This window comes from Tachysurus fulvidraco, chromosome 23 (genome assembly GCF_022655615.1).
Source record: "Tachysurus fulvidraco isolate hzauxx_2018 chromosome 23, HZAU_PFXX_2.0, whole genome shotgun sequence".
Taxonomy (NCBI): Eukaryota; Metazoa; Chordata; class Actinopteri; order Siluriformes; family Bagridae; genus Tachysurus; species Tachysurus fulvidraco.
Window position 1 is genome coordinate 4,414,688 of NC_062540.1, and position 12,315 is coordinate 4,427,002.

General features: G+C 37.6%; 1 protein-coding gene across 1 annotated transcript; it reads left to right on the forward strand.

The window, feature by feature from the left end:
• Window positions 1-6,085: 6,085 nt before the first annotated feature.
• On the forward strand, window positions 6,086-11,790 carry olfml3a (olfactomedin-like 3a). The gene is made up of 3 exons (XM_027144579.2): window positions 6,086-6,409; window positions 8,159-8,444; window positions 10,677-11,790. The coding sequence occupies exons 1-3, from the start codon at window positions 6,287-6,289 to the stop codon at window positions 11,465-11,467; spliced, it is 1,200 nt and encodes a 399-aa protein (XP_027000380.1). The 5' UTR covers window positions 6,086-6,286; the 3' UTR covers window positions 11,468-11,790.
• Window positions 11,791-12,315: the final 525 nt, after the last annotated feature.

A 12,315-nucleotide genomic window follows, 5' to 3' on the forward strand; every position in this document is an offset into this window, starting at 1 on the left:
ATTCAATTCAATTCAATTTTATTTGTATAGCGGTTATAACAGTGGACATTGTCTCCATGCAGCTTTACGAAACATAAGTAATATAGTACAGAAAGTTTAATATTAGACAAAGATTATTAGTATACAAGAGATCAGCAATAACATTAGACTTATATTTAAATATGTTTGTATTTAACCCCAACGAGCAAGACTGAGGTGACTGATGTGACTGTGGAGTGTAAAAACTCCCTTAGATGGAAGAGGAAGAAACCTTGAGAGGAACCAGACTCAAAAGGGAACCTCATCCTCATTTGGGTGACATTTAGAGGTTGGAGTCAATCTCTGGATGCCTCAGGATAGGTAGAAAAAGAGAAGCAAATAGAGAGGAAACACACACACACACACACACACACACACACACACACACACACACACACACACACACACGCACACACACACACACATATATATATATATATATATATATATATATATATATATATATATATATATATATATATATATATATATAAATATGGATCCCATTTATAAGAATTTGAGTAACTATTGTGTAATGCGGCTACTGTTGCTACTTCACAGCTTTGTGGTTTCTGTGTTGATCCTGAGCTTGGGTTACTGTTTTTGTGTTGGGTTTCTCCTGTTCTCCCCATATTTGTGTGCTTCCTTCAGGTTCTCTGGTTTCATCTCACCCATTGCAAAAACATGATTATTTGCCCTTAGGTGTGAATGTTAGTTGTGCCTGGTGCACTAAGATGTACTGGCATCGCATTCAGGATTGACAGAAGTGTATATGGAACATAAAACAGAATGTATATGGAACATAAAAAAATTCTTGAATCTGTAGATGTATAGCTGTAAAACAAAGAACAAACACAATAAACACACACACACGCACACACACACAAAAACACAAAAACACACACACACACACACACACACACACACAAAAAACCCCAGATCTCGGAGCATCACACGAGAGCTAACACACTCCTGGACACTTCACAGTTGTCTGCTATCAGGACGTGTATGAGGTAGTAGCAAGCAGAAGGACAGCACAGGGTTTGGTGAAATGGTTTGTTTTTGCGAGTTGTACAGTTTGTTTTTAAGTGATGACATAGCACTGGAGTTGCGTCTGTATTTCCAGTGGCCTAGCTGGTAGGGCACTTATAGCCTGCTAGCATGAATGCTGCTTTGTCAGGATTTTTCCAAGCACTGAAGCTCTTGGCCCATTCTGTGAGGTCTCTAATGCTGAGCTAATGCACACAGTCTAGCATACAAATTAAGTAGAGCAATGACATTTAAAAAAATGGACGCATTCAACACTATGAGGCAACATTTTTACTGCATGCATAATAGCAGGTTTAGTTATGACTGGTCTGAAACTGCATAGGTTGACGTATAAATAGCCGCCTTGCAGCTAATTAACACACGGTGGTTTGTGACAGCAGCTAAATATCAGGGGTGCTGTTAGCAGTTGTAACTTTTATTTCTCCCATTAGTATGAAATCCAAATCATTTCTCTTCCTTGATAGAATTCCTGTTGCGAGAGCAGATTGAGAGCTACCACTTTTTAAAGGGATGTATTTATCTTTTTTTTTCCACACCAAGAACGAGTACAAGTATGTTTTTGATAGCTATCGATACAGATTTCAATCCCGATACCGAAATGACTCTCCTTGTTATTTTTAAGGTACCAGGCTTGTCAAAAAACATCGCATTGAGCTGTTTATGGATTTTGCAGCTGTATGAATTCCTCATCCCGTGTGTTATTTTAAATATGTTAAATATTTAATCAATTGCAGGAAAGTCGATGACCTGAGCATTAGATGTCATGAAGTGCGCTTTGACTTAAAAGCAGAAGACCCAGCAGACCCTGTGCAGCACGGGGAAAGGAAGTGTCAGAGGAAGTGCTCGGTGCTCGGTACAGTTGAACTGCTCTTACAGGTGACAATACTCTTTCTTTCTTTAAGCAATTTTTTTAAATCTAATAACCCTAGCTTACACTGTGCTGTGTGTTCAGATTGGCCACACCTTCACGATCTCTATTCCAACATACTGTATAAACGTTATTAGTTGTTGGATTCTGTTTCTTGTATTTCTTGAAGACACTGTAACTCCTTAATAACCAGGACAATGTCATACAGTATTATGTGATATAGGATGATGGAAATGAAGGCTGTTTCCTCCTACCCCAGTGGAACAAGTAAATGAACATGTTATCAGACCAAAACCAATTCCCCTATTGGTACTAACGAATCCCTTGAATATTAAGTCTAACCAAGCTAAAGAAACTCATGGCTCTAGTTTTTGTCAGCTTTCCAATTGAGTTGTTATTTATTTTCTTCTACAGGCTTACAATATTGTTCCTTATCTACACCCTATCGCTTCAAGTGCAGGACAGATTGCGTGTCCTTCAGAAACCATGTTCAAGGATAGAGAAGAAGTGGAGGTCATAGAAGCAGCTGATTAGCTTCCCAGCCACAAATGAAGCATTCAAGTGCCCTAAGGGTTGGAGCCAGGGAAAAAGGCTGGGGGGAAAAAAGGAAAAATGGTAAAGGCAACGCCTCGCTAATAAGCTCTCCACCATTAATGTGGCCTGACAGCGAGGGAATCTGACGAGGGAGGCTGGCTCCAGTATGCTCAGTCAAGCGGAAAGCTCCCAAACTGCAAGGCTAAGGCAGGTCAAGTGATTTGGCGCCTCGTGTGTATTAAAGCTATTTACAAGGGGCCGAAGGATTTACGGTGCTTTGACGCTGGCCTGCTCATTTATACGACCTGGCGCTCGGTGGTCATGTTGTCTGACCCTCTCAATCATTATTTCAGGCCAATAAAAAATGTTTCCTTTCATATATGTTTGGGTTGTGGGTGATGGGGTGACAAAGTGAGAAAGATTTTAAGATTTAGTGCAGATTTAGGGGCAGATTTGTCTCCATATGGACACAGTGTTACATCCTTTAAATAATTGTGTAGATAGATAGATAGATAGATAGATAGATAGATAGATAGATAGATAGATAGATAGATAGATAGATAGATAGATAGATAGATAGATAGATAGATAGATAGAGTATATAACATAGTTAACATATATTGATTGATATTAATCTCCTTTAATAAAACACCAAATAATTTGGTATATTTAAAGGAATCTTGTACTGAAATCCTAGTTGGTGCTGCCCCCTAATGGATGTAGTTGGAAGTAAGAAAGAAAGAAAGAAAGAAAGAAAGAAAGAAAGAAAGAAAGAAAGAAAGAAAGAAAGAAAGAAAGAAAGAAAGAAAGAAAAACGTTTGGTAGAATGTAAGCGACAGCAAACTAAATAATCACAAAGACATTTCATCACATCAACAGTAACTATAAACGGTTAAAAAGTATGATTGAAGCTATTGAATGACTGAATTTTTTACATTTTTTTTTTAGGGAAAAAACTCAAATTCGGGCTGATTCTTGTCTTATATCATCATACCTTATTTTATTCTTTAAGTCACTGTCCTAGACATCACATCAGATGACTTCTCTATTAAAACATTATATATAAACATTAATAATACGTACAGCTTAGTGCGGCTTAATGATGAATTAATGACTGAGAGAAAGGACTCTGTACAGTAAAGTTGACGCTTCAGCTTCATTGCCAGCAGATGGCGGTGTCTCCCAACACTAACTCAGATAATGTTTGACACCGGAAACATCGCTGTGTGTAACATTATTTTGACATAATTATCTTTAATACATAGTAAAGTTACAACTTTCATGAACAAATATTTTGCCAACATGATGGTGTAGTATTTTGATGTTAAGATCAGGTTACTGGTTTCACCGGTTAACCCCCACCTCCTAAAAACCTTCAGTAAATAGGTGTATTCCTACCTCATGCCCTGTATTCTCAACACAGACACCTGTATGATACTATGATACCGACCAGAATGAAGCACTAACTGAAGATGAATGAATTTCAGGAACAAAAAGCCTATGTGTTCATGTTCATTAAAATTTAAACGACTAACATCTTTTTTTTTGACAGGATAATAAACACTAAAAAAGGCACATTGTGTTGATGATGTGGCATCATCACGTTGTGTCACTTCAGAGCAAACAACAACAACAGCTGTTTCTTTCACAGTATGACAGTACTGAATAGTTCTCTGTAAGGATTTCTTTACCAAAATTATTATTTTCCAAGAACGGCATGTCCCCAAAGTATTTTATTCTTCTTATACCACAGCAATTTGCCAAATGCTCACAAATGATTTATGATAGAATGACACACTGTACTTTTAATCAAACATTTAATGTTGTGGAAAGTCATTTAATGTTGTAAATGAGAGTCATCATTTATTCTGATATCAGTTTCCTTTCTCTCTTTGTACCTCACAATAATATTTCCACTCAGAAGACTTTCCCATGTTGAAAACTTTCAGTTATACAGAATATCACTTACATTCACCAGTCACTTTAATAGGAACACCCGAACCCTTGCTTACTGAGTGAATTATCAGGTCAGCCAATCAGGTTGCAGCAGTGCACCACATAATATCATGCAACCAAGAAGAGAAATCTGAGATAACAGTATAAAAAATTAAAACAAAGACTAGACGACATGTCTAGTCTTGGTGAGTTTGTTCCCAAGATAGCCTCAGCTTCCTCTTTTTAGATGTAGTCCAATCACCTCAGAGTTCAATGTCTTATGAATTCTGAGATGCCTTTCTGCTCTTTAAGGTTATAAAGTATGAATATATGAGATGCTTTTAACTCTCATTGCCATCCCAAGCCCAGAAAAAAATGGGAGGGTTTCATCAGGAAGGGCATCCGGTGCCAAATCTAATATGTGGACCATGTGATCTGCTGTGGTGACCCTGAACAGGAAGCAGCCCAAGAAAGAACAATTAATTATATGAGATACTTTTGCTTCCCTGCACTTGTCATTGGTCTATCTCATCATCAGGGTGCTCAACAGTTCCATTCCATCTCGAAATTTATTTTCACTGTGAACATTAACTGCTATTTATTAAATGCTTTATGCATTGCTCTGCTGCTCCACGATTGGCTGATAGGACAACCGCATGATTGAGCAGGCTGACGGGTTAATATAAACCTTCCAAACTGATTTACTGTCCGACCGATGCTGTTACAGCAAACGAATCAATACCTTCTGTAGTATAATCTAATCGATATCATGGTGACCTTTCATGTACAGTTAATGCCTTTTATTTATTCATTTATTTGGCATGATCACCATTGTTCCACTCTGTGGAATAAATAAAAATCTGTAGCAAAATCTGGAACAAAAACGGGTTTGCGTCCGGTTTTTATTTCTTATTCCAGTCAAGACGACCTGCTCTTCTGTTTGCGGAGGTGTTGGCTAATTCTGTTACCTTCAGAACATGCAAACAGCCAATATGCTCTTAAATAAAACAGATTTAGTGTAGGTGGTACATGTCTGCTGTATTGCTGTCTCAGTTGGCTAATTGAAAATATGGAGCTGTAGCTGCTTTTGGATACCCTGACTTTAATGATGATGTTGTTTACTTTGAATGATAGCGAATAAGACACGTTGGAAAGACAGGGGTATTTCTGGACAACTTCTGTTTAATAGAAATCCAAATGGCAGAAATATGATGAAAAATCTTAGCCTTAAATTTATATTTTTTTCTTACAATTTTTAAGAAAGTGGCATTCATTGATGTAAAACTGAATCGTTGCAAGTATACTTCATCTATACTTCTTTTATATATCCTTATTCAAACAGAATAAAATGAGGAGGAAAAATTAAGCAGTTTATTTTAAGTTTATTTATAGAAAAAACTACTGTATATATATATATATATATATATATATATATATCTACATTGAAGAGAACTATTTATACTTTTTTCGTGATGTCTACCTTCTACTCCTTCTTTTAACTTGCCATATGAAGGCGATTTAGTTTCACACAAACTTATAAATTCAGGGATTTTTTTTTTATGTATTATGTTTTATGTGAACGTATTTTTAAATGACAAAACCCCATATAGGGTTAATATTTGAAACCGAGCTTCGGTACGGAGGATGGATTGAGGCCGAAGACTCATGGCTCCTCCTTCAGATTTTAGGAAAACATTCCAGCCAGAGGAGAAAGCCAGAGAATTTGAAACCCAAGCAGTCATTCTTGTTCATGGTCACTTCTTTGATCAACTTCTGCAAAGACTCATCTCCGGGTTTGTGCCCAAGGCAGACTGCAAATCTTTTTTTTAGTCCTGAGGCTACTTGAAGAAGGGTTCAAAGTGTCCCACATCTGAACTCACCATGAAAGCAGGCTTCTTCTTTTCTATCCTCCTCAGCATGCTTGCTCAGCTCTCTCGGGCCCAGTACCAGTACCAGTACCAGACCCTGTTGAACTACCTGGAAAGCCGATTGGCTTCTATGGAGGTAAGAATATATTTACAGTGATCCCACCACACTTAGCTGTCGTGAGCTTTCGTATCTGCCGTCTGCTGAAATGCTTTTTATTTTCTAGCCAAGAAAAATCTTTCAGTATTTATCAGTGAGGCAGTGAGCAAAAATGACTACAGAGAGTCATCAAAAAAAGACTAACCGAGAATCATGAGAATGAGTTTGCCATGCAGGAATATAGCAATGCATATCAACAGAATGGAAATTTACAGCCTTGAGCATTTCTATAATACATATATATTAATGCCAGGTCTACATGTTCAGACCGAAGAAATAAAATGAATGCAAACTAAAATGAATGTTTTAGTATTGGGATGATTGTAAGTTCAAAAAACTTATTAGGATTCTTTAACCATTTGGAAAACCAATGAAAGACTGTATATGTAAATGTCTCTGACTAACAGTGTGCGGTGTTGTGCTGCATCCACACACCAAAATCCCATTCTACACCAGACGTACAGTATGTGCTAACGTCAGCATGTTTATTATCAGTAAAATGGAGCTCCTTCCTTATGCATTATTAAAATCTCAGCTTTGCAATTTATAGCATGCACATCACAAGTACACCTTCTATAAATGGTCCTGAATCTTGGGTATAAAGATCTGTTTATATGTGCCTAAAAGTAATCAATCAGTTATTTGTTGTTCAGTCATATCATCTCATATGCACCGATGTTACAGACTAAAATCACTCGAATAGATTAAGCTTTTTTTTTTTTCAACTTCAGTCCAACGTTGAGTTCAGTGATGAGTTATGGATAAAGATTGGGCAAAGATAAGAGTGGCTGGAATCGTTTGGAAAATAGACATGGAATTATAGGGAATAAGAAATAATAACATTCAGTGATGGCTGATTGTGCTATTACATAGTGGGGAGTGTTAAAATTGAATTTTGATCTTAATCCTAATATCAAGCTACTGATATTAGGATTAAGATCAAAATTCAATTTTAACACTCCCCACTATGTAATAGCACAATGTCTATATGAGATCTCGATATACATATATATATATATATATATATATATATATATATATATATATATATATATATATATATATATATATATATGTATATCGAGATATATATGAGATCTCGAGATATATATGAGATATATATCGAGATATATATGAGATCTCGATATACATATATATATCACACACACAGACACACACACTTATATACATCACACACACAGACATATATATTACATATATATATCACACACACAGACACACACACAGATATACACACACACACAGACACACACACTTTCTTATGGAAGAATGTGTTTTCTGTCAGGCAGCAAATCACTTGCAGGTGGAAATTCTTTATTTTTAAATTGGCAGATGGAAACAAATGGAAAAGAACGCAAGGCGAAGTTGAAAGTCATTATGGCAGGCAAGGCGGAGGTGATGAAAAAAGCAGACTATATGACTATAACCAGGAACAAGGTTCAGGAGAACAAGGCACACTGAGCAATACTTTGTATCGAGCGTTTAGTGTTTGAATACACACCGTGTGTGTGTTGGAGTCAACATATATGTAATGACTTATCACTTGGCACACTTTCCTGTAGGCTGCAAATCAGTGTAGTCATGGAAAGTAGTCCATGTCGTCCATGATACCTCTTGGGATCTCCCAATAACATTCCATGAAGATGTGATGACGTACTACACACTACACAGTATGCACATCAACTTTATAATTTTTTTTATGTTCAGGAACGCATTGCCTTATGGAATGAGCAGAACAACCGTTACAACACCGACCTGAAAAAGTTCAGGCATCAGGCTGTAGATCTGCTGGAGAAACTGAACAAGGAGCACGAGAAGCTTCGGGAGGATCTGGAGGGAGCAGGGGTGCGGGTCGACCGGGTGGAGCGAGAGATGGACTACACTGAAACCAAACATCCACCCAAACCTTGTGTCAAAGCAGCGGACAAAATGGTGGAACAAGAGCCCGTGGTGACGGAGAGGAAGAAGAAGGATGAGTTTTTTGAGGTTTCAGGTGAGACACTGAACATGTGTGGGAATTGAGTTCTTTTGTTCATACACCTTCGGTTTCAGATGGTTTCAGATGGTGTCTTGGCAAGTGGACGTTGACTATATTTATCTACTCATTAAATGCTGCCCTGGTGTTGGCTGAATTCTCTGTGCAAAATCCCTAGGTTGTAAAAGTGGAAAAGAATCCTGGCTAAATGACAAGACAGGAATTTCTCAATGAATTTGATGTCATATGCTGAATTAGGGTTTTTATTATAATTTGCTAAGTTATTATTTGCATGTTTGTGCTTCTGTAAACACTCCAGTTTCAGACAGTTAAAGTATATTTGAAGCCCTCAGGAACATTTGTTCCAGAAGGAATGTTCAACGAATACTTGTGAGAATTAATCAGCATAAAAGATCCAGTAAGCCAAAAGACTGAATAGCGCAACAACCTTTTCGATCCTCGACAATTAATGATTAGTTTACGGATATTAATAAGACACCTCATCTTGTAGTGCTTAGTTTTTGTTCATACTGGAATTCCATGGTACCACTTTTTAAATCTGGAACCTGTTCTAAGTTTCTCTGTCCAGCTGGCTTTTTAATATCTCTAATGATCATACCAGAATGAGTAAATGGTAAAAAAGAGAGGCTCTGTTACAGAAACTATGAACACTATGGTTCATCTTTAGAAACAGTATGAGCTATGAGATGTTTGTTCTACTACAGCTACTGTACAATGTTGAAGTTCTTGGTCTGATCTGCTGAAATACTTTGTCAGGTCTGCATTAAGTCCCGAATCCACCATCTGATGACCCCTGATTTAAGGGAAAACATCATTTAAGTGACAAATGTTACTTGCAACCTGGTTTCCTCATTGTACCTTAAATCATGTATACAAAGCTGATCCCATCTGGATCCCTGAAGCAGACCTTTATTTCATGTCAGGAGATGAATACCATTTGCAGCTAAAACAAATCCAGGCTTACTAAGGCAAAGCTGATGGTTTGGGACATGGGGGAATAAAGTCCGGTTTCCATGTTTTTGTGTTCTGGATATCGTATTTGATATCAACTGCTTTCTCGCTCAACATTCTGAAATACAGAATAAACCCATCCAAGTTCAGTCTGGAATTTCTTGCACAATTCATTATTTATTACACAATTTCGTAAAGCCTGGAAAGTGTCCATTAGTATCTGTGTGTTATATTTTTACTGGCATTTTAAGGAACTGGATCATGGCTTGGAGCACTGCTAGCTGCTGCACAGGTCAGATGAGGTTCCATTCAAACTTAGCTCATACTGAAGAAGTCCTTTATCATGTTCTGAGAGCTGAATCATTCCAGCTGGTGATGGATGATTTGTTCCTCTAGGCTGCTATGTCTTATTGATTTGAGGACAAAACAAAAAGGACAGCTGCACTTAAGTCAGACTATTTCCTCAAGATGTAGACTCAGTTTTTTCCCCCAGTAACTGTCACAAATCATCTTAAATATGACACCTTTGTAACCGTTAAAGCCTTTTGCAGTCCTGTACAATTTTTAGACATGGATAAGCTGTGCTCTGAAATGTTTTTATAACATGCAGGAAACCCCTTGCTTTTGGGCGAAGTAGAGAAGTAGAAAGGTCTCACTACAGAGCGATAGATAATGTCCTCTTACAATAATTTCAGGGCTGCAATCTCTTCTACTTTCATCTTGGCCTTATTTTCATTAAGTTAACGTCCCTTTTTTTTCATTCTCGGTAGTTCTGAGTAAAACAGATTCAGGAAGTGAAGGGTTTTCATTTTTTTGTTTTATTGATTCTGTCTGCAAAATTCACTCCCCCAGGCTAAATGTGTGCCAAGGATATTTAAAAATGAAAATCTATTAAAATATGAAATACGTTTTCCTTGAGGTAAACTCTGGCCTGGAATGTTTTTAATAGGTTTTCTATTTTTTTTCTCCCTCATACTGAGAAAGTGTACAGTTTTGGAAACTTCCCTCCTGAAGACTGACTACAACAGTATGAAGCACTGAAACTGGAGACTCCTTTCCTAAATATTAGATAACTGTCTCCTACATGAATATTTGTTCATTATTAGGCTTAGATTATGCATGTTTTAGAGCAAGTATGTTAAAATAAAGCTAGCATTTATTTTACAGTCAGAACTCATTTCAGATTTGAGAATTCAGCAGCGCTGAAAACGTTCAGTTTAATGTGGAACTATAAGTTTGACATTGAACACTGATGGAGATGAATTTATTTCCTCACAGTTTGCGTCGACCTTGTGTCAAGGATCCAAGCAATGAAAATCCTGAAAAGGCTGGGCAGCACCAAAGGTGTGTGGACAAAAGATGCCAGGACAGCAAAGGTCTACATCTTTAATGGAACTTCTGAGGACACTCTGTACGAGTTCAACACGAATAAAGAGTTCTCTGCATCTTCTGACATGTCCAAAGGCAAGCAGATAACCCTCCCTGCTTCATGGAAAGGTACTGGACATGCTGTCTATGATGGCTTTCTTTACTACATAACGGAGGGATCAGAGTTGCAGGTGAACAAGTTTCATCTGAAGAATGGCTCGTTGGTGGACAGTGCCGTTCTTCCTGTACAGGACCAGGTGTCAGTGTACAGCTTAAATCCTGAGACCATGGTTGACCTGATTGCTGAAGAGGAAGGACTTTGGGCATTGTATGCCATAGGAGACACCATTAACCTGGCCAAGATGGACTCTGACACGCTAGACATCGAAAATATGTGGGAAACATCATGCTCCAGAATCAACGCCGAAGCCGCATTTTTTGTCTGTGGAACGCTTTACGTGGTCTACAACACTAGACCCCCCAGCCGTTCTAGAGTCCAGTGTGTATATGATGTTAATGACATGGTAATTCCTGATGAAGCTCCACTTCTGTACTTCCCTAGGCGCTTTGGAGCTCACTCCAGCATGAAGTACAATCCTGTAGAGAAGGTCGTGTATGCCTGGGATGACGGTTACCAGATTCTCTACAAGATGGCTCTCACAAAGAAGCTGTTTACCATAGCTCCACCTCCAGAGGAATAACTAATCACTAATGCAAAGAGACTACTAGAAAAACCTGACCAAAAAGATTGTACACTTACTTTATTAACATACCTTCATAGACATTTAAAACTAATGAATGACTGACATGTTTTATAAACTTAAATATAAAAATATGATGTTATTACAAGGCAAAATGCCACTCATCTGTGGTCAGAATAGTATTACAGTTGTGAGCTACAGTTATTTGTACGATAACTCATAAGAAATCAACCGAAATTGTTATTTCTTAATAGCAATGACTAGAAAGTATTCATGAGCTCAAATAACTGTAAAACAGTACAATAAATAAAAGAATTAACACATTCATTGGTCCAGATTCATTTTACAACGAAGCTATTTAAATAAATAGGCACATGGTTTAAATGTATACAGTTATATTTACTAACTCCAGAGACGTTTCAGAATTTTCCAACCATAAAACCCATTTTTATCAAAATTATTTTTGGACAATTGGCTTGATGAATTTATCTATAACTTTGATGAACAAGAAGAATCCTATATTATTGTCACACATACATTATAGCACAGTGGAATACTTTACATGTCCCAACTTTGGAGGTTGAGGTCATGGGAAGCTACAGTATGTTGCACTGCCTCTTGAGCAGGAAGGGATGTTGGCCTTGCTTACAGTGGGTTCCTGGTGGTGGCAACTTGTTGGTACCTGCGGCTTGAACTCTGTGCATCTGATAAACAGCCCAGGTCCTTAACAACTTGAGCCGCCATTGCGCCACTGATAATGGTGCGTCGTGGTTTTGAATTTTGAAAAAATACTTGACCCCATATTGAGATCCATGGTTTTAGCGTAACATAAGGTTAGCGACTTTGCT

Excerpts from the sequence above, each read along its gene's own strand:
- olfml3a (XM_027144579.2), top strand. The coding sequence starts at position 6,287 with ATGAAAGCAGGCTTCTTCTTTTCTATCCTCCTCAGCATGCTTGCTCAG. Across the intron at positions 6,410-8,158 it reads GCCGATTGGCTTCTATGGAG|GAACGCATTGCCTTATGGAA; the intron begins GTAAGAATATAT and ends TTTTATGTTCAG. Across the intron at positions 8,445-10,676 it reads TGAGTTTTTTGAGGTTTCAG|TTTGCGTCGACCTTGTGTCA; the intron begins GTGAGACACTGA and ends ATTTCCTCACAG.